The 19853-nt window shown below is 43.7% G+C and overlaps 1 protein-coding gene across 1 annotated transcript in view; it reads right to left on the reverse strand.

The window, feature by feature from the left end:
- Positions 1-7802: 7802 nt before the first annotated feature.
- The window catches only part of GUK1 (guanylate kinase 1), a 32643-nt gene continuing 20592 nt past the window's right edge, over positions 7803-19853 (reverse strand). Inside the window, exons 5-8 of the mRNA XM_044656985.1 lie at positions 18203-18341; positions 14593-14677; positions 9472-9557; positions 7803-8895 (exon numbers count right to left, since the gene is read on the reverse strand). Of these exons, the coding sequence (XP_044512920.1) occupies positions 8860-8895; positions 9472-9557; positions 14593-14677; positions 18203-18341 (346 nt within the window). The 3' untranslated portion in view covers positions 7803-8859. The remainder of the gene's footprint in view (positions 8896-9471; positions 9558-14592; positions 14678-18202; positions 18342-19853) is intronic.

The following is a 19853-nucleotide window of genomic DNA, read 5'->3' on the forward strand; positions in this document are numbered from 1 at the left end:
GGATTGTGTTGGTGTAGAAATTTCTTCAGCAGGTGCAGAGTTTTAGCCCAAGAAGTACATAACATTGAGCTTTCCTGGGCTACCTAAAGGATGGAGAGATGAAATAACTCCTCTGAAGTCAATGGTGTCAAAACTCTACTAGAAATAGATTTCCACTGGCTGCATATTGATTTAGAAAACTACAAATTTACTTTTATCTATTTTTGTTGCATTTTTCTTTATTTCATTAGACACCTTCCCAATTATATTTTAATTTGGTTTGGCTGGCAGCCTGGAGTTTTGCTAGTCTCAGGTGGCTAAGAGGCTATAAATTTGAGACCTCTGGAACTGGGAAGGAAGGAAGGAAGGAAGGAAGGAAGGAAGGAAGGAAGGAAGGAAGGAAAGGAAGGAAAAAGAAAGAAAGAAAGGAAGGAAAAAGAAAGAAAGAAAGAAAGAAAGAAAGAAAGAAAGAAAGAAAGAAAGAAAGAAAGAAAGGAAGGAAGGAAGGAAGGAAGGAAGAAAGAAAGGAAACATTTAAATTTAATCTGCACACACTTTTTAAAGTTTAACATTTTCTCTATCACTTTCTTAAATCTAGACCAGCAACAAAATAATTAAGGCCTGACTTGTAATGATAGCCAAAGTATAAATGATCACACTGAAAAGTGAGGAATTCTCTCTCTGTCTCTCTTCTTCCTTCTCCCCTCTCTCTCTCTTTCTCCTTCCCTCTCCTCTCTTTCTCTCTCCTCTCCCTCCTCCCCCATCTCTCTCCCCTTCAAGCAGACTCCAGCACACCCCTGTGGTGAGAAATGAATCTCAGTCTTCCTTGCTCAAATCCAACACTATCTACTATGCTATTGTGCCTCATGAGAGGGGTACATAGCTCAGTTCAAGGGCAGAGGAAGAAATAATTATTTCCTTCCAGGAAAAGAAGGGAAAATTTCCCAGAGGATTTCAGGTCCAGGAGGAGAAAAGGCAATCCTTGGGGCAGGAGTTGACAGTTCGGGGTACTGTTTGACGCATTTTAACAAACATTTTCTAATTTTAGGAAGGATAGCAACCAGCTGGACTCTATCCAGAGCAGGGTGACCTGGCTGGTGGACGGCCCCAGAATCATGCCATATAAGGAGCAGTTGACCGAACTGGGGATGTTTAGTCTAGGGAAGTCTTCTGGGGGACACACTAGCTGCTTCCAAGTATTTGAAGAGCTGTCATTTGGTTTGGAAGGATTGTCAGAGCAGTTTCAACTTTCCCTGCTAAGCCGCCATCTTGACTCTGCTCAAGAGCCATCATTTGGGAGAGGGATGAGACATTTTATGGGGGGCCCCAGAAGACAGAACAAGGAGCCACGAGGACAAGCTGCAAAGACAGTTCTAGGCTTGCTGGGGTTGGGGACAGGAAAGAGAGGCAGTGGAATCTTTCCACGATGAGGACTAATCATAGATGGCAGGGGCTGCCTTAGAAGGGAGTGGGTTCCTGTTCACTGGAGGTCTCCATGCTGAAGGTGGCCAATAACTGGTAGAAGATGTCAGGGAAGAGATTCCTGTTTAGGTACAGACAGGTTGGACTAGATAAGCTCAGGGACTCTTCTCTACGTCTCATGGACTCCTTTGGCAGACTGGGGAAGTCTAGGGACCTCTTCTTATAATCACGTTTTTAAATGCTTAAAGCATAAAACGATTACGAAGGGGACCAATAAACTTGAAAGGCAGTTATCTCAATTAAAAAAGAAAATCTGACGGATCCTAGGTCCCTGACCAGATGGTTTCTGACACATTGGGATTCTATGACGAGTACCCCCAATCTTTGCCCACATGTGCAAATAATACCAACATACATCAAGGGGCAGCTGGTGGCTCAGTGGATAGAGTGCTAGGCCTAGAGCTGGAAGGACCTGTGTTCAAATCTGACCTCAGAAATTTCCTAGCCGGGTGACCAAGTCACTTAATGCCAATTACCCAGCCTTTGCCACTCTTCTGTCTCAGAATTGATGCTAAGGCAGAAGGTAAGGGTTTAAAAAATGAACCAAAAAAGCATATGGACAGGAATGTGAAAGTGCTTCATATAAGGTTTGATACAAATGCAAAAAAAAAAAAAAGTGGTTTTGCATCAGAGTTTTTTTCTGTAAGGAGGCAGGGGGATGAAGTCAATGACTTATCAGAGCTCTTTCTAGCCATAAGGTCTCCAGATAAGCCAATTCCTTTAATAGGCTGAGCTTTCTCCTCGAAGACGCCCTTCTGTTTCTCACTTACTCCCTCAGTTTTTTCTCACAGGTCTCATTTTCCAACCCTTTCATTCTCTGAGTCTCCCACATACGGGAGCCCTATGTAACCACTAATGGGGCCCCGCCTTGGTCACAGATTGAACCCAGCACCACCAGCCATCCCCTACATCTGAGCAATAGGTCTGATCGAGGAGCCACCCTGAGAGTCTGGACCATGGCTGACCACTGACCATCACTGGGAGAAATGTTCGCCCCCAACCTTTTCTCTCCCAGATCAGCCAGAAACAACTGGGAGGGTGGGGAGAGGCAAGGAGCAGTGGACAGGGCATCTGTCTCAGCAACCAGAGAAGGACTGCTTGTCCCAGGCCAAAACAATATGGCACACCCAGACTTCCTTCCTTCCCACCCCTGGGACTGTGAGATTGTAACCAGAATAGGCCTAAATTCCATCTATGGGACTAGGGTGTCCTGTCCAGCCCTGCTGCCATGCTCCCTCTGGCGTTGGTCTTTGAATACGACAATCCTTCAATTCCCCAGCAAAGAAGGGATGACTATAGGAAGGACCACACATCTGAAGCTGGGAGGAACCTCAAGGGTCAGCTTCTCCAACCCCTTTTATTTTACAGATGGAGAAACTGAGGCCCAGGGACATTAAGTGACTTGTCTGGGAAGGAGCTTCTAAGCTTCCTCCCCACTTCAGACATTCAGGACTCTTATGTTCTCTCACCCGCCTCCTCCCTCTCCACCCACTCTACATCATGGAAGCCTGTTCCCTGGAAATGAGAAGATCCATCCCTTTGGGTAAATGTTAACCAGCTTATAGGAAAGGGAGGGAATGAGATGATGACAAAGATAAGGACAACTGATATCTGTCTAGTTTTTTTTTTTAATTAGCAACATTCCTTATTGCCTTATTTCATTTGAGCTTCAAAATAACCAGGTAAGGTGGGATTTATACTAGGAATGCAAAGCTGGTTTTAATATTGTAGAAATTATCAGCATAACTGACCATATCAATTACAAAACCAGCAGAAATCTCAACAGATGCAGAAAAAATCTTTGATGAAATACCACACCTATTCCTATTAAAAACACTGGAAATGATAGGAACAAAGGACCTTTTCTTAAAATAATAAGTAGTATCTATCTAAAACAATCAGCAAGCATCATCTGCAATGGGGATAAGTTAGAAGCCTTCCCAATAAGATCAGGAGCGAAGTAGGTGTGAAGATGGGATTAACTCTCCCCTGCCTACTTTTAGATTTCATCACCAGAAGCATATATATATCCCCACTTTATGATTAAGTGGGGGAAGGTCTGCAACCCATGTGCTAAAGTGGGTGACAATTCAGAAATGACTGACTGCTCCATGGGCAGTCCTAAGAAAATTTATAAACTACAATTAGTCCATGTAAAGTGGAAGGAAGGCACAGGAAGTGGAACAAAGGAGGGTCTTTAAAAGTAGTTACAACTTCCTGTGAGAGAGTTTTGGGGAGTTTTTCAAAGTTGGAGTTGGAGCTTTTTTTGGAGGATCTGAAGGCTGATGGAAGATCTTCTCTTTGGACTACCACATGGATGAGTTAAAAGACTGACTCCTTTCCTGGCTCCTGAAGGGAGTAGCTTCCAGAGAGAACCTCTGTCTTGGAGGAGAACCCTTGCTTTATTCACCACTGGCCCTTCTGACCATGGTCCTCTGATGGAGAGTTAATGAGCCCTGCCTGGTTCGAACTGGGCTGCTGAAGTAATTATCTAGTGTGATAGGATAGATACCTTCTCTACCAACTCTTTCTCTCTATTTTGTAAATAAATACTGCTATAATGTCATTTTGACTTGAGATATATTAATTTTGGCTAACCGTTACATAGGGATGCCCAATACCATCTCTATTATTTAACATTGTACTAGAAATGCTAGTGGTAGCAATTAGAGAAGAAAAAGAAATTTAAGGGATCAAAGTAGGCAACGAGGAGACTAAACTATACTCTTTGCAGATGACATGATGTTCTACTCAGAGTATCCTAGAAAAGCAACTAAAAAAACCAGTTGAAATAATAACTCTGGCAAAGTTGCAGGATACAAAAAAAACTTGCAGAAAGCATCAGCATTTCTATACATTACCAACAAAGTTCAACAGGAAGAGCTAGAAAGAGAAAATACATTTAAAATCACTCTAGTCAATATGAAAAATGTGGGAATCTGCTTGCCAAGATAAACCCAGGAATTATATGAATACAATTACAAAACCCTTTTCATACAAATAAAGTTAGATCTAAACAATTGGAAAAATATGAATTGCCAATGGGAAGAATGAGTTAATATAATAAAAATGCCAATTCTACCTAAATTAATTTATTTATTCAGTGCCATACCTATCAAACTGCCAAAAATATTTTATAGAACTAGAAAAATAATAAAATTCATCTTTGGAAGAACAAAAGGTCAGGAATATCAAGGGAACTAATAAAAAAAAATGTGAAGGGAGGATCTTAAACTGTACTATAAAGCAGTGGTCATCAAAACAATATGGTACTGGCTAAAAGACAAAAGGGTGGATTAATGGAATAGATTAGGGGTAAATGACCTCAGCAAACTAGTGTTTGATAAACCTAAAGACACCAGCCTTTGGGATAAGAATTCACTATTTGACAAAAACTGCTGGGAAAACTGGAAAACAGTATGAAACAGAAACTAGGTACAGACTGATATCTCACACCCTACTCCAAGATAAGGTCAAAACAGGGATATGATTTAGACATGAAAGATGATACAATAAATAAATAAGGGAAATATGGAACAGTTTACCTGTCAGATCTATGGAGAAGGGAAAAATTTATGACCAAAGAAGAGAGAATATAAGATGTAAAACAGTATAAGATGTAAAATGAATAATTTTGACTATATTAAACATGAAAGATTTTGTACAAACAAAAATCAATGTAACCAAGATTAGAAGGGAAACAAGGTGGGAAAACATTATGACAAATTTCTGATAAAGGTCTCATTTTGCAAATTTATAGAGAACTAAGTCAAATTTATAAGTATATAAGTCATTCCCCAATTGACAATAATCATATAAAAGAATCACTTGATTAGAGAAATGCAAATTAAAACAACTTTGCACATCCCTTCCAACATTTAACATGTCCTCTACTGTCATATTGGCTAGTTTTTTGGTTGTGAGGGGGCAAAATTGGGACATTGATTGTTGGTGGAGTTGTGAACTGATCCAACCATTCTGGAGGGTATTTTGGAACCAAGCACAAAGGGCTATGAAACTGTGTTTGCTCTTTGGTCCAATAATACCACTACTAGGTCTATATCCCAAAGAGATTTAAAAAAAAAAAAAAAGAGGGATCTACTGGTACATAAATATTTATGCTGCTCTTTTTGAGGTGGCGAAGAATTGCAAAATGAGGGGATATCCATCAGTTGGGGAATGACTGAACAAATTGTGGTATATAATGGTGATGGAATGCTATTGTATTCAGATATCAGAATATCAGAACTAAGTAAGAAATGATGAATGGGATGATTTCAGAAAGAATTGGAGAGACCTACATGAACTGATGCAGAGTGAAATGAGCAGAACCAGGAGAACACTGTACACAGTAACAGCAATATTGTGGAATGATCAGCTGTGAAAGCCTTGGCTACTCTCAGCAACACAATGATACAGGACAATTCTGAGGGACTTTTGCCAAAGAATGCTATCCACCTCCAGAGAAAGAACTGTTGGAGTCAGAATAAAGATCAAAGTATAGTATTTTTCACTTTAATTTATTTGTATTTTTATTTTAGGGTTTAAGTTTTCTATGAGTAATTTCTTATAACAATGAATAAGATGGAAATAGGTTTTGCATAATAATACATGTATAACCCAGATCAAATTGCTTACCATCTCCAGGAGGGAAGGGAAGGAGACAATTTGGATTACATAATTTCAGAAAATACATGTGGAAAATTATTACATATAATTGAGAAAATAAAATCTTATAAAAATAAATAACCCTCTGAGGTAGGACTAGTAAAGCAGAGGTATTCTTTCCATATTGCAATTTTCCCTATCTTGTTTTCAATATATCACAGATTGGAACAAGAAATCAAATGGGAATTTTGAGAAAGTTTTGTGGAAGTTGTAGACAGACAATACTCAGTGGCTAGTTTAAAAACTCAGAAATGCATATATTAATGCTATTATATAATATCAAGATATTTTCTCTCTTAATATAAGTATACCAAGTTTATTTTTCAAAGTTAAAATAAATTTTAAAAAATTAGTTTGTGAAAAGAATGTGAAAGCTAAAAAATTTGACATGGATTTTCCAGATCATGGGGGTGCCACACTCCTAACCCCTGCGATGTAGAAGGGATACCTGTATTTTTATCCCCATTTTACAGTTGAAAAGCCTGTGGCTGAATAAGATTAAGGGATTTACCTGTGGTCCCAAGGCTAGTAAGTGCCAGGGGAGGGATTTGGACCTGTCAGACTTCATCTCCAGCACTCTATCTACTACATTGAAGCCCGAAGAAAGGAAAGATTTCAGAACATAAAGCATCAGGGCTGGAAAGGACCTTTAAACTGAGACTATCAGAACTAGAGTGGTTTTTTAAAAAAATCTTATTAAAAATCAGGGTCAACTAGCTAGGTGGTTCGGAGGATAGCAAGCCAGGCCTGGAGATGAGAAGTCCTGGGTTCAAATGTGACCTCAGATACTTTCTACTTGTGTGACCCTGGTTAAGTCACTTAACTCCAATTCCCTAGCCCTTGCTGCTCTTGTTTTAGAATTGACACAAAGACAGAAGGGTTTAAAAAAAAAAGAAAAGGAAAATATGGTTCGTGGGACCCTTCGCAGGACCCCCAAAGTGGGTCTGGGCAGCGGTTCTCTTTGCCTGCACCCACCACAAAGCCCAGCAGCCTGGGACACACGAGTGCTTGGCAGATGTGCCATCCCCTCGGAAGGGAAGAGGCTGAACCCCAGGGGTGGGCAGGCGCAGACTCCAAAGTGGGCTAAGCTTGTAAGATCCCTGGGGATCTTCCTTGATGCGGACCGAACCTCCCCTGCCAGGATCCTGAGTTCGGGAGTGAGAAGGAGCAGCCAGCCCTCCAGGCAGAGAGGAAATCTTCTCCCAGACCGCTCTCTAGGGAATTTGCCCTCGAGTCCTGCCCTCACCCCCTTATGGGTGTCACATCTATGGTGAGACTGGGGAACTGAGCAGGGGAGGAGTCTGAGGCATTGGCTGCCTGTTCTGTGGTCAGAACCCCCACCACCGCCTCAGGGTCCTGGGTAAAGAACGGGAGGGCTAGCTGCTACAAGTTTGGGAGAGCCTATTTCTTTGTAGGGTGGTGGGTGCTTGGGAATCCTCTGGAGTTTTAAGAAGGTAGAACAACTCCCTGAAGCCTAAGGGAGGCTTACCTTCACCTAGAGTGGTGGGAATAAAGGGCATGTGAGGGATTTCCACCCCCTTCCCAGGCCTCCACCCCAAGCAGCCCTCTCAGCCCCCAGGATGAATTCCAGAGCAATGAAAGCAGATAAGGGAGTCTCAAAACTTAGCTGGATTCCCCACATTCACTTTCCAGGAAAAGACAGGAGACCTTTCTAAAATAAAAAGTATTTTATTACAAGCTGGGTTCTGGGCTCAGAGAGGGACCGTCCGGAGTTCACAGAGAACAGGGTGAAACAGAACCAGGGCTGCCCCTGGACATATGGTCATGACCTGACTGCCGTTCGACACAGATCTAGTCTAACTTGGGAACAGGGAGGATGAGGAGGAAGGATAGGGCACGGATCAAATTCTCCAGACGGGGTAACGAGGTTAGGAGATGAGTCCCAATGTCTGAGCTGTGGGGGTATATGCATGTGTGTGTGTGTGTCGGGGGGAGTTATCCCAATGGTGCCCAGAACATTTCCCAAATCCCAAATTGTTCACAAACCCATCGTACCCTCCAAGCCAGAGGGTCAGGCTGGCAGTTTGGAGCTAACTTGCTGTCAGGGAGATTCACAACTCAAGGGAGTCTGGCAACGTGGCTCTGGTGTGCCGGCTGCTGCCAAATACAAGGCAGGCCCTCCCCTCCCTGAGGGAGCCTGATGGCCAGACTCCTCAGAGAAACCACTGTGCAGATGGAAAGCAGCAGGATTTCTTTCCTCCTCTCCAGAGAGCCTTGTGGTATTGACTCACATCTGAGCTGCTACCCAGACGTGGCCAAGCTTATGGCAGGGCATATGAGAACCTGAAGATCCAGGGTTTAAGTGGCTGTGAGCCTCTTGGAAGGCTCCTGTCTCTGTTGGGTCTGTATGTCCCCTCCTTGGTCCAGAGATCATTGCAGGGCTAGCTTTCCATCACCAACCTTACCTTGTGGCTCCCAGGCTGAGCTGGTGGGGGCAGTGTAGCACTGGGGAGTCTCTCTCCCAGAATGGGTCTTTGGAGGGTGCACTGAGAACATCCTTGGGGTCCTGATGGTGGGAGAATATGGAAGGGGTCCAAAAGGCCCAGGCCCCCCCCTACACTCTAGCCCAAGATGCCCAAGGTTCTGGCAGATGCACACACAGGCTCCTCTGTGGTTTGGAGCAGGGAAGAGTGAGATGAAAAGGAATGTGTTTCTTGGAATGAAAAGGGAGTGAGAGGGAAGGGCAGTGGGATGGCCTCTGGTTTCTATTCATAAGTCATTGGGCTGCTGGGCCTTCTGGATTTCCTACAGAGAAAGAGAAGAAGGTTCAGGCTGGGACTAGTAAGTATTGCAGACAGCTGGGGAATGACTGCTAGAACTATCAGCAGGGGCCAAAGAGCTGCTGTCCACCTCTGCCCAAGGGCCTAAGGGGGCCCTGCAGCTGCTCCTTTCTTCGACTGCAGAGATGAGATCACCTAGACTACTGATTCCCAAAGTGGGCGCCACCACCCCCTGGTGGGTGCTGCATCGATCCAGGGAGAGGCAGTGATGGCCACAGGTGCATTTGGGGGTGGTGAATAACTAACTGTAAGGGGGCAGTGATAGTATGTGACAGGGGGTGCTAAGTAATATTTTTTCTGGAAAGGGGGTGGTAGGCCAAAAAAGTTTGGGAACCACTGACCTAGACCATGTCCCTCATTGGCAGCAGACAACTGAGAATGAGAGAAAGCTAGTGAGTGGCTTGATGGCCCTGGCCAGCAAGCAGGGGTTTCTTTCCTGTACCGCATATTGCCTGCCTCTGTCAGAACCTGTCTCTGGCCCACTCCAGACCTAAGAGCCTCTGGCAAGGGAAGGGAAAAACAAGGGCCCCTGGTGCCTCACCTCAGCTAGGACCTTTCTCAGCATCAGATAAGCCTCATCCAAGTCATCATTGATGATGATCAAATCAAACAGGTTGGGTTCCTTGCCTGGAAATACAAGAGAGGGTCAGGGAAGGTTTTCTAGGTGTATCTGGGGCCTGAACAGGCCTCCTTCGCCTCCCTTTTCAAGGAACACCACCACAAATAAGCTTAGGGATGCACCGAGGATGTCCCTGGGGTTTTGATGGTGGGAGATGATGTGAAGGGAGTAGGTCAGGATTTCTAAGAGGTCAATGGGATGATGCACAGTGTGTGCCAAAATAAGATATCAATCAAAGACTAGGTGCAACTCTTCTCTGAGATGCAATAGCTGTGTGGCTCTAAACAAGATACCTGTCCTCTCTGTCCCAATTTCCTCAGCTGGAAAATGAGGAAACTACTCACCTCATAGGATTATTGTGAGGAAAGAACTTTGCAAATTAGTGTTGCTATAATTATATCGTCATTACCACTCATGTGGCCTATTCCAAAAGTCTTCCAATTCTTCTCCTTGCTTCCAACTTCTCCCTCTTTGGTTCTTCCTCTATGTATCTGCCAAAATAATTTCCCTCAAACATAGACCAAACATAGACTACTCAAAAAATCTTCAGTGGCTTCCTAGTGCCTGCAGAATAAACTAGCAGCAACTCTTCACCCTGTAAAGCACTCTACACATGTGATTGTCACCCACCTTTGCAATCTAATGTCCATTTTGGTGCTTCTGGCCTGCCAGCCATTCTCTATACAGGACTCTCTAGCTCCTATTTTCTGGCGAGTATATGAGTGGTGCCCATGCCTAGACACTGGCTCATCTCACTTGCACCTCTTAGAACCTCTAACTTCCTTGAAAGCCAGCTTAGATGCTACCTACAACACCAGGCCTTAGACAATCCCCCTGACTAGTAAGCAGTCTTTTCTCTCCCTCCTGGAATAAATTACTCTGTAGGACTCTGCATTTCTAATTTTTTGTATGCATTGCTTTGCATTCCTAGAGATGAACAGAATGCTTTGCACAAAGTAGGTGTTTAATAAAAGCTGGATGAATCACCTACCTCACCATGTGCACTCTCCGCCCCCTGTTTCTGGGACTGACAACCAGTTAACATGGCCATAACTCCAATGAAAGAGTTAATCCAACCTCACACCTATCAGATTGGCCAATATGACAGTAAAGGAAAATAATAAATGTTGGAGGGAATGTGGCAAAATTGGGACAATAATACACTACTGGTGGAGTTGTGAAGTGATTCAACCATTCTGGAGGACAATTTGGAATTATACCCAAAAGGCTGTAAAAGAATGCATATCATTTGATCCAGTAATACCACTACTAGGTCTGTATCCCAGAGATGGCAAAGGATCTGCTTGTATAAAAATATTTATAGCTGCTCTCTTGTGGTGGCAAAGAACTGGAAACTAAAGGGATATCCCTCAACTGGAGAATGGCTGAACACATTGTGGTATATGAAGGTGACTGAATACTATTGTGTTATAAGGAATGATGAACAGGATGATTTCAGAAAAACCTGCAAAGACCTACATGAACTGATGCAGAGTGCAATAAGCAGAACCAGGAGAACATTATACACAGTAACTAAAATAGGGATATTCAAAGGAGATAGACTTTGCTACTAACAGTAATAAAATGATCCAGGACAATTCTGAGGGACTTATAAAAAAGAATGTTATCCACCTCTAGAGAAAGAACTGTTGGAATATAAATGCAGATGAAAACATGTTTTTTCACTTCTTTACTTGGGTATATGATTTGAGGTTTGGGTTTTATAAGATTATTCACTTAGAAAAATGAATAATATGGAAATGTTTTGCATGATAATACATGTCAAGACTGTCAGCTTGCCAACTCTGGAAGGGAGAGGAAGAAAACATGAGTCATATAACTTTGGAAAACTTATGTGTAAATTTGCTACTAAAATAAAATAAAGATAAAACTTTAAAAAAAAGAGGGAGCTAATTTTCTAATGCCCTAAGGCTCCCTTCTGTAGAGACCTGCTCTACATCTATTTCTAGTGTGGGTTTGAATCACCTACGGAGGGAAGCTGAAGACTGGAAAATAATGGGTTAAGTTTACAGGCTAGAGAGAGTGAGCCATAGAAGGAACAGAGAGAAAGAGAAGGAACATAGGGACAAAACTTTAGTATGGTCTCAGCATGTCAGCAGGTCAGCTCCTCCTCAGATGGTGACTGAGTTGAACTGATTTTATTGAGGCTTGTAGGAATGGGGGTTGTAGGATGTCAGTCAAACAGTCGGTACATCAGAAGTTTTAACAGTAATGACAAGCGAAAGGAACAGATGGCTACAATAGTATAGCCAGGTACTCAGGCAAGAAGCACATGTGAAATCCTCTCCTTTCTGACACATTGGCCCCAGCTTACAAAGGACCTGTAGAACCTGTCTGCTAGCTTGTAGACTGCAGATAATGGTGGAGGCTTGATTCTTAAGTTCTACAAAATTTAAGACCCAACCAATCTAAAGATTCAAAGTCAATCTAGTGAAATATTAGAAACATATCCCTACCTCACACCTAGTAGATTAGCTAAAATGACAGCAGGGGAGAGTAATGAATGTTGGAGGGGATGTGGCAAAATTGGGACATTAATGCATTGCTGGTGGAGTTGTGAATTGATTCAACCATTCTGGAGGGCAATTTGGAATTATGCCCAAAGAGCTCTAAAAGAATGCCTGCCCTTTGATCCAGCCATAGCATTGCTGGGTTTGTACCCCCAAAGAGATCATAGATAAAAAGACTTGTACAAAAATATTTATAGCTGCACTTTTTGTGGTGGCAAAAAATTGGAAAATGAGAGAATGTCCTTCAATTGGGGAATGGCTGAACAAATTGTGGTATCTGTTGGTGATGGAATACTATTGTGCTAAAAGGAATAATGAAATGGAGGAATTCCATGTGAACTGGAAAGACCTCCAGGAATTGATGCAGAGTGAAAGGAGTAGAACCAGGAGAACATTATACACAGAGATTGATACACTGTGGTACAATCGAACATAATGCAAGGATCCAGAGCAAGGCTGAGGGACTTATGAGAAAGAAAACTAGCCACATTTAGAGGAAGAACTACAGGAGGAGAAACAGAGGAAAAACAACTGCTTAAACACATGGGCTGATGGGGATATTATTGGGGATGAAAACACTAAACGATAACTCTAGTCCAACTATCAATAATGGATCAATAATATGGATAAATAATATAGATCTCAATCAATGATACATGTAAAACCCAGTGGAATTGTGTGTCGGCTAAGGGGGAGTTAGGGAGGTTTGGGGGAGAGGGAAAATAATAAAAATAAAAATATAAAAAAAAACACATAAAAAATAAATATATCCCTAAGTCTGGTCCATGAACACTTTGCTCATTAGAGTCAGTTTTTGAATACATCTTTAATACCTTCATGATTCATTATAACTAAAACCCTACACCTTCTCAGCCTAGGAAGAAGCTCTCTTTGCTAGCTTTCCTCTCCCATTCATGTCAGCTCCACCTCTTGTGGGTCTCTATCCCATTCCCCTGTACTCTTCCCCTGGGCCCTCTATTGTTAACAAACTATCTTTCACATTGGATTTGTGACCTCTCTCATGATATTGCTCTGTATTTATTCTCTATTTAACTTTCCATGTACATAGTTTCTTTCCAATAGAAAATAAACTCCTTTAGGGCAGGGGTGGTTTCATTTTGGTCTTTGTATCATTGGGGCCCAGCATGTAGCATATACTTAAATGCTTGCTGAATTAAATGACTACTACCTGCCTCACAGGGCTGGGAAGGAAGGCTTTTTGTAAGCTGAAAATCCTCCAATACTCCAAAGATATAGGGTTTCTTTGGATGCCTACTCTTTTCACTGAGGCAGATCTCCACATCCATAAATTGTTGTGAGGGCTACAGAAACATGAGCTGTTTTAGGATCTGGGCTTAGGATCATGGGATCCAGGGCTTTAAGAACCATCAGTTTTAGACCCTTATAAATGAGGATGGTAAGGTGAAGGGGACAGGAGTACCTCAGGGTCACTCGAGTGTGAGGTGGCCAAATACAAATTCAGAATCTGGTCCCTGGACTCCCTCATTCTTTCCCTATACCACATGGCTGCACTTCTCCAGCCCCCTCTAGCACACCTCCCATGTAGCTGAGGCTACTATGCTTAGGCCAGGAACTCTCCACTCTGGCTTTTCCTCATCTTCTCCTTCATGACATTCTATGCTACAGCTAAAAAGAGTCCTCTTTTTAGTTCTCACTTGCCCTCACTTGCACTCATCTCACATCATTTTTACTACCTGGAACCGCCCCTACATTCTCAGCCATCAATATCCCATTCATCCTTCCAGATGTGGCTCAACTCCCACCCGCTTCAGACAGCCTTCCCTGAACAACAGTAAACCAGCTTTACTTTCTTGAGGCTCCAATGGGACACTATGTTCTCCTTGTACACTAATATCCTAGAGTTCTGGATACATGAGTCACCATCTAATTTGAATTAAGTGCCATGAGAGTGGGTTCTATTTTAGGACAACATTAGTGGACATTTCTGGAGACTTTAAGGAATTCAACAAGCTCTCATCCTTAAAATAGCCCTTTTTACTGCTAAGGAAACCAAGGCTCAGAGAATGCTGGTGATTTGTCCAAGGTCACACAAAAAGTAAGCAGCTGATCAAGAACTCTACTCTAATTTGGGTCTTCTGATTCCCCAAACCAAGACGTTTCCCTGCTTTGGGTCCCAATTCTCCACATCCTTACAATCCCCTGGATCCTAAAACCCAGGAGCCCATAATGATATGCGGTTTAATCCCTTCATTTTATAGCAAAGGAGTCTGTTGCCCAGAGGGCAAAAGCAACGTGTCTAAGTTCACACAGGTAGCAAGAGCCAGAGAATGTCCTGTTCTTGGCCTCCCTGGGTGTCCAAACCTAGGAAGGGTTTCCAATTGATCAGCTAAGCAAATGGATGATGATAGCCAGAGCCAGCCAGAATACAGCAGGCCTTGATGGATTGGAGGTGTGCTGGAGGGGGGCACAAGAATGGTCCCTGATACAGAACAGGGAACCTGGGCAGCTTCTCTGCGCCCACACTACTCACTGCTCTCCATGTCAGCGGCGGCTGCAGCCAGCCTCTTCTGCAGGCTCTCCTCTGTTTCGGTCTTCCTGTCTCTCAGTCGCTTTTCCTGAAACACAACAGAGGCCTTGTGACTGAAATGCCACCTCAGCCCTCATTAACTACCAGAGGATGCTAAGTAGAGTCCCTCATCGAAGCTCACTCAAACTAGGTCTGAAGTGTCTTATCCACAGGGTCCATTCATCTGCAGGAAGTCTCTTCTGAGAGAGGCCTGACCAATGGGAACTCTGCTTGCCAAACAAGAAAAGCCCAGGCCCAGATGGACCAAATCCAAGGATAAATTCCATGCCCTTTAATGCCATTTCCTGGGTAGGGTGGGGTGGATTTTTAACAACTTGCTGTGATTAAGAACTAAATGTAACAGAATTAGAGAGACACTTTTCCCTCTCTCCTGTTAGGGATCTCCTCTAAAGCACCCCTAGCATGGAGTCACCCAGATTCTTCTTAGACATGATCGAGACAAATCAGATAGTTCCCTTTCTCAAACTACTAGAAAGCTGTTCTTATGTTGAGCACAAGTGCTGTGAAAAGGGAATCAATAGACAAGCTTTCTAAAGGAGGCTAAGAGCCTCTGCTCTAAAACGAAGAGGTGAGACTAGAAGATCTCAAAGGCCCCATCTAGCTCTAGATCTAAGATTCCAAGGCCAGTAAGTGACTTTCTTGGAGCTCAAGGAGGGAAGCAGCTATGGCAACCAGCCTCAGGGCTTTGGGGCAAGGTGGCCCTAGGGCTATAAACAATACCTCCTCATATCTAGGGGGTCACACAGGGAGTGTCCTACATTTGTCATTGTGGGAAAAGGAAGTAAGGAATCCTGGTCCAGGAGAATGAAGAGCACTTTGACCTGATGGAAGAAGTGACCTAAGATGAAAGTTGAGGAGAGGACAGAGGGGTTTCTGAGAGAAGACTGTGACACAAGGAGAAAAGAAAGAAGCTTTGCCTCACTAGAGCCTGGGTGGGCAGGAGGTTCTTCCCAGGATGAGTAGAACAATTCTAAAATCCAAGTTCTGTTAGGCCCTGGCCATTGCTACCTCTCTCTTCTATGGTTGGTTTTTTGGGAATAATCAGCCCATAATACCCATAGGACCACACTTTTGGCTAAGAACAGGTCCCATTTTCTGAGGATTCTTGTTTTCATTCTAAGAGCCAAGTCCTCCTGGCTGGTGGGAATTGTCCCTGGCTATTGGCCCTCCAGGTCACTTCATCCACATCCTGGGAGGAAGTCAGAGATGGCCCAACTTCTAATCAATCAGCATGACATAATGAGATTTATTAGATATGAGCCTTTGTGGAAGAGTGAGACCTACTGCATTTTATGGCTGAGCCAGGTATAATATGCACCAAGAGCTCATTCCCATGATGCCATGGTCACCCCTTGTCCTCAACCACAGGCCCAGAGGAGGATCAAGGGACAAAGAGAGTAAATGGCAGAGCCAAGATTCACACTCTGGTCTCCCATCTCCAAATCTAATATTCTAAAATGAAGATGGCTCAAAGACCACAGAGGGGCTCTTAAAAATAAAATTCTGATGATATTATAAAAAATTAACTTGAAGGTGAAGAGGAAAGTATTTAAAGAGATCAATGGGGCTTTTCTGGAAGCTCCCCAATGACCTTATTCTAAAATGATATTTATAAAGATGGAAGTCACAGGGGCAGTTAAGTGCTCAGTAGACGGAGATCCAGATCTAGAGATGGGAGGTCCTGGGTTCGAATCTGACCTCAGATACTTCCTAGCTGTGTGACCCTGGGCAAGTCACTTCACCCCTATTACCTGCCCCTTACCACTCTTCTGCCTTGTAACTAATACTTAGTATTGATTCTCAGACACAAGGTAAGGGTCTAAGAGAAAAAAGATGGAAGCAGGGCTAATAATTAAAAATGAATACGAGAGGGTCGCAAACCTTTGTGGCTCACCGAATAGGTAGGTGATTTGGAAACACTCAGAAAGAGTGATCGCTAGGAACCATCCTTGTTCCCTAAGAACGTCATGGCAGATACCACAGATGTGCACTGACTGATAGAAAACTAACCCCTTTCTTGAAAGACAGAATGACTAAAACGTCCAATTGGAGGCATGCTACAGACCTAAGCATCTAGATTTCAGTCAGCTATCTTAAGAGCTTCTCATGACGTCTTCGATTCAGTGCCCATCCTTTGCAAGGCACTAGGGAGACAGTGAACAAATGAAGGACTTTACATGCTCCCAGGGGAAACCACCACAGGCAGATCAAGTGTAAAACAAAGCAGGGAAATAAGGGGGCGAGAGAGATCACACAGTGGAGCCACTGAAGAGAGAGAGGGAGAGAAAACGCTATCAGCTGGGAAGGCTTCTGGGAGGAGGCGATGCCTAGCCTGAGTCTGGAGGAAGGGAAGGAACCTGAGACAAAGGCAGGGGAAGAGTAAAGGCAGGTGGATTTTTATCAGACCCAAAGGGAAGTGATGATGATGGATATTGGTTTGCAGGAAGGTCTCTGGTAGCAAGCCCCCAGACCCTGTGGAGGCTTTGCCTATTCAACATTCCTATTGATGACTTCAACAAAAACACACAAGGTATGTTTATAAATGAGCAGAGGACAAAAAATTGGGAGGTATAACTACAGCAGACACTAGACTGAAAGTAAAAAAGATCTGGGTTTGAATCTAGTCATAGGTACTTCCCAGCTGTGTAACAAACAAAGCAAATCACTCTTCCCTTCTGTGACCAAGTTTTCTGTTCTATTAAATGAGGAAGTGGCCTTGATTACCTAAATGGTCCCTCCTGGCTCTAAATTCTGATTCTATGTTATGATCATCCCTCACAGAAGGAACCATGCCCAGGATTATTCTTCTTGCTCTGATCTGAGCTGGGACCACATACAGAGATGATGCAAGTTTTTCAGGTCAGGAAAGAAGGGATTGTTCTTTTCTGTGGAACCAGTTCAAGTTGTTGCCTCAGAAATGGGGACAGACCCTCTGCAGTGTCCTCTTCATGTAAATGGACAAGGACCCTTTCATTCATCAGTATGGGGGGGGGGAGAGGGAGGGGAGTGGCAGGGAGGCAGAGGGGCTGGTCAGTTCCACTTCCTGACAGGCTTCCCCACCCCCTTATTCAGCCCTGTCATGCTGGACTGGAGGGTTTTATGGGTCAGCTACCCTGTGGGACCTAATTCTGACCAAGAAGGAAGAGCTAGTTGTTCAGTGAATATAACTGGGAATGTAAGTGGAACAGAAAAATCCAAAGTCAAAGGTGAAAACCTTTCCCAGGGAACATGAAAAATGGAGAGAAGCATCCTGGGGATCCAAAGACCCAGAAAATGAGGCAAGTTCTACCTCAGGCAGGAAGCTGTGCCAGAAATCCACTTAATGAATGACTTCCAGGGTGGCCCCAGGCCAGGCTCATTTGGGGGTTTACCACAAGGGAGCAGATGCTGACCTCTCTCATTCTCTAAAGGGGGCTTCTGGCTATGATGTCCCACTGGGAGAGCCTTTGGGGCCCTTGTCTGAAAAGCCTAAAGTTCCCCAAGGGCTGCCATAGCTAGAGTTATGGGCAGCGACTCCCTGCTCAGTCCCCTGCAGATCAAGGAGGAAACATACCAAAATGTCCAGGGATGGCGCCTGGATGGAGATATAGATGGGCTGTAGCTCCGTCTTCTTGATGTTTCTCACTCCCTGCAGGTCTATATCCAACACACAGATCCGGTTCATCGCCTGCACAGCCTGCACAGCGGCTTTGCTGGAGAGAGGGCAGAGTGGCCATTCAGCCAAAGGTAGGAACCATCTCTGCTCTGGTCAACATCTCCAGGCAAGCACAACAGCTGCCCACACACCATCCCTCATATGGGATCCCCAAACCTCCAGGGGTGTGATGGAGAAGACATTTGGCTGGGTGTCACAGGGAACCCATGTTCTAGTCTCAGTCCTGCTTTTCCTTTGATCAGTTAATAGCCTTTCTGGGCCTCAGTTCCATCATCTGTAAAATGGGGACACTACCATCCAGTATACTGACTAACCTCAAAGACTTCTAAACAACATTATTAATTCACATTCCTAGAGGACTACAGTTCTAAAGTTCACAAAATGCTTTTTTTACAGTAACCCTGTAAAGGAAGTGATGACATAGAAGACTATCCTCATTTTAAGGATGTATCTTATAGTGAGGATTCCTCAAAGATATGGATTAGACTTTGATGGCTATTGAGGTCTAACTCTCAGACTTTGTAACTACTTCCAAAAGCCTCCTGGCTCACGTGTCTAGCCTTACTTATTCATCCTCCAACTTCTGCCATGTAAATCTTCCTAAAACATAGCTCTGATTGTATCATACCCCTCCTCAAAAACCTAAAGTGGCTCCCCACAGTCCACTCAGCAAATTCCAAATTCCAAACTCCAAACTCCACAGCCTGGCATTCAGGGACATTCATTAGTTGGGTGTACAGCACCTGGAGAGCTTCATCTTCTCCTTCCTTCCCTAAATATCCCTATTGCTTAAAACAACTGGACAACTTGTTCTTGGAAGAAGCCTGAAGTGTGATTTTGTTTATGCTTTAACCCTCCTAGGAGCACAACAGTCCCTCCACTCCCTATACGTCTGCCTATAGAAATCTTATCCATCTTCCACTGCCGCCACCTGTTCCTCCTCTACCTGGCCAGACTGACTCTCTCCTTCCAGAGAATTTTCAGAACACTGAATATACCTCTGAGGAACCGTTAATCTGTATTTTACCAGGCATTTTCTTTATAAAGTGGCACTACCAGGAAACTGGCACAAGGATTATTCCCCACTTTACAGATAAGAAAACTGAAGATCAGTGATTCACACTGCTGCGAATGCTGGGATTTGTGCCCAGATCCTTGTATTCTGAGATCAGTGTTCTTCAGCCAACACCACAAGCAGCGGCCCCTCACACAGCCTTCTCTCTCCTGGATTTTCTTTTAAATCCCTACTTTCTGTCTTAGCAATGACTCTAAGACAAAAAGGCAAGGGCTAGGCAACTGGGGTTAAATGACATACCTAGGGTCACATAGCTAGGAAATGTCTGATTTGAACCAAGCTTCTCCCAACTCTAGGTCTAGCATTCTATCCACTGTGCCACCTAACTGCCTTTCTCTCCTGGATTTTGACCAATCTCCTCACCCTGTGATTCTGTGGATATCTTCTGGCTCTGGGGAGCCACCCATCATTGTCCTCTCCCACCAATCATTGGGATTAGAGAGAATTACAAGAGACGCACATGAAGGTTAAGAG

The sequence above is a fragment of the Gracilinanus agilis genome, chromosome 1 (assembly GCF_016433145.1).
Source record: "Gracilinanus agilis isolate LMUSP501 chromosome 1, AgileGrace, whole genome shotgun sequence".
Taxonomy (NCBI): domain Eukaryota; kingdom Metazoa; phylum Chordata; class Mammalia; order Didelphimorphia; family Didelphidae; genus Gracilinanus; species Gracilinanus agilis.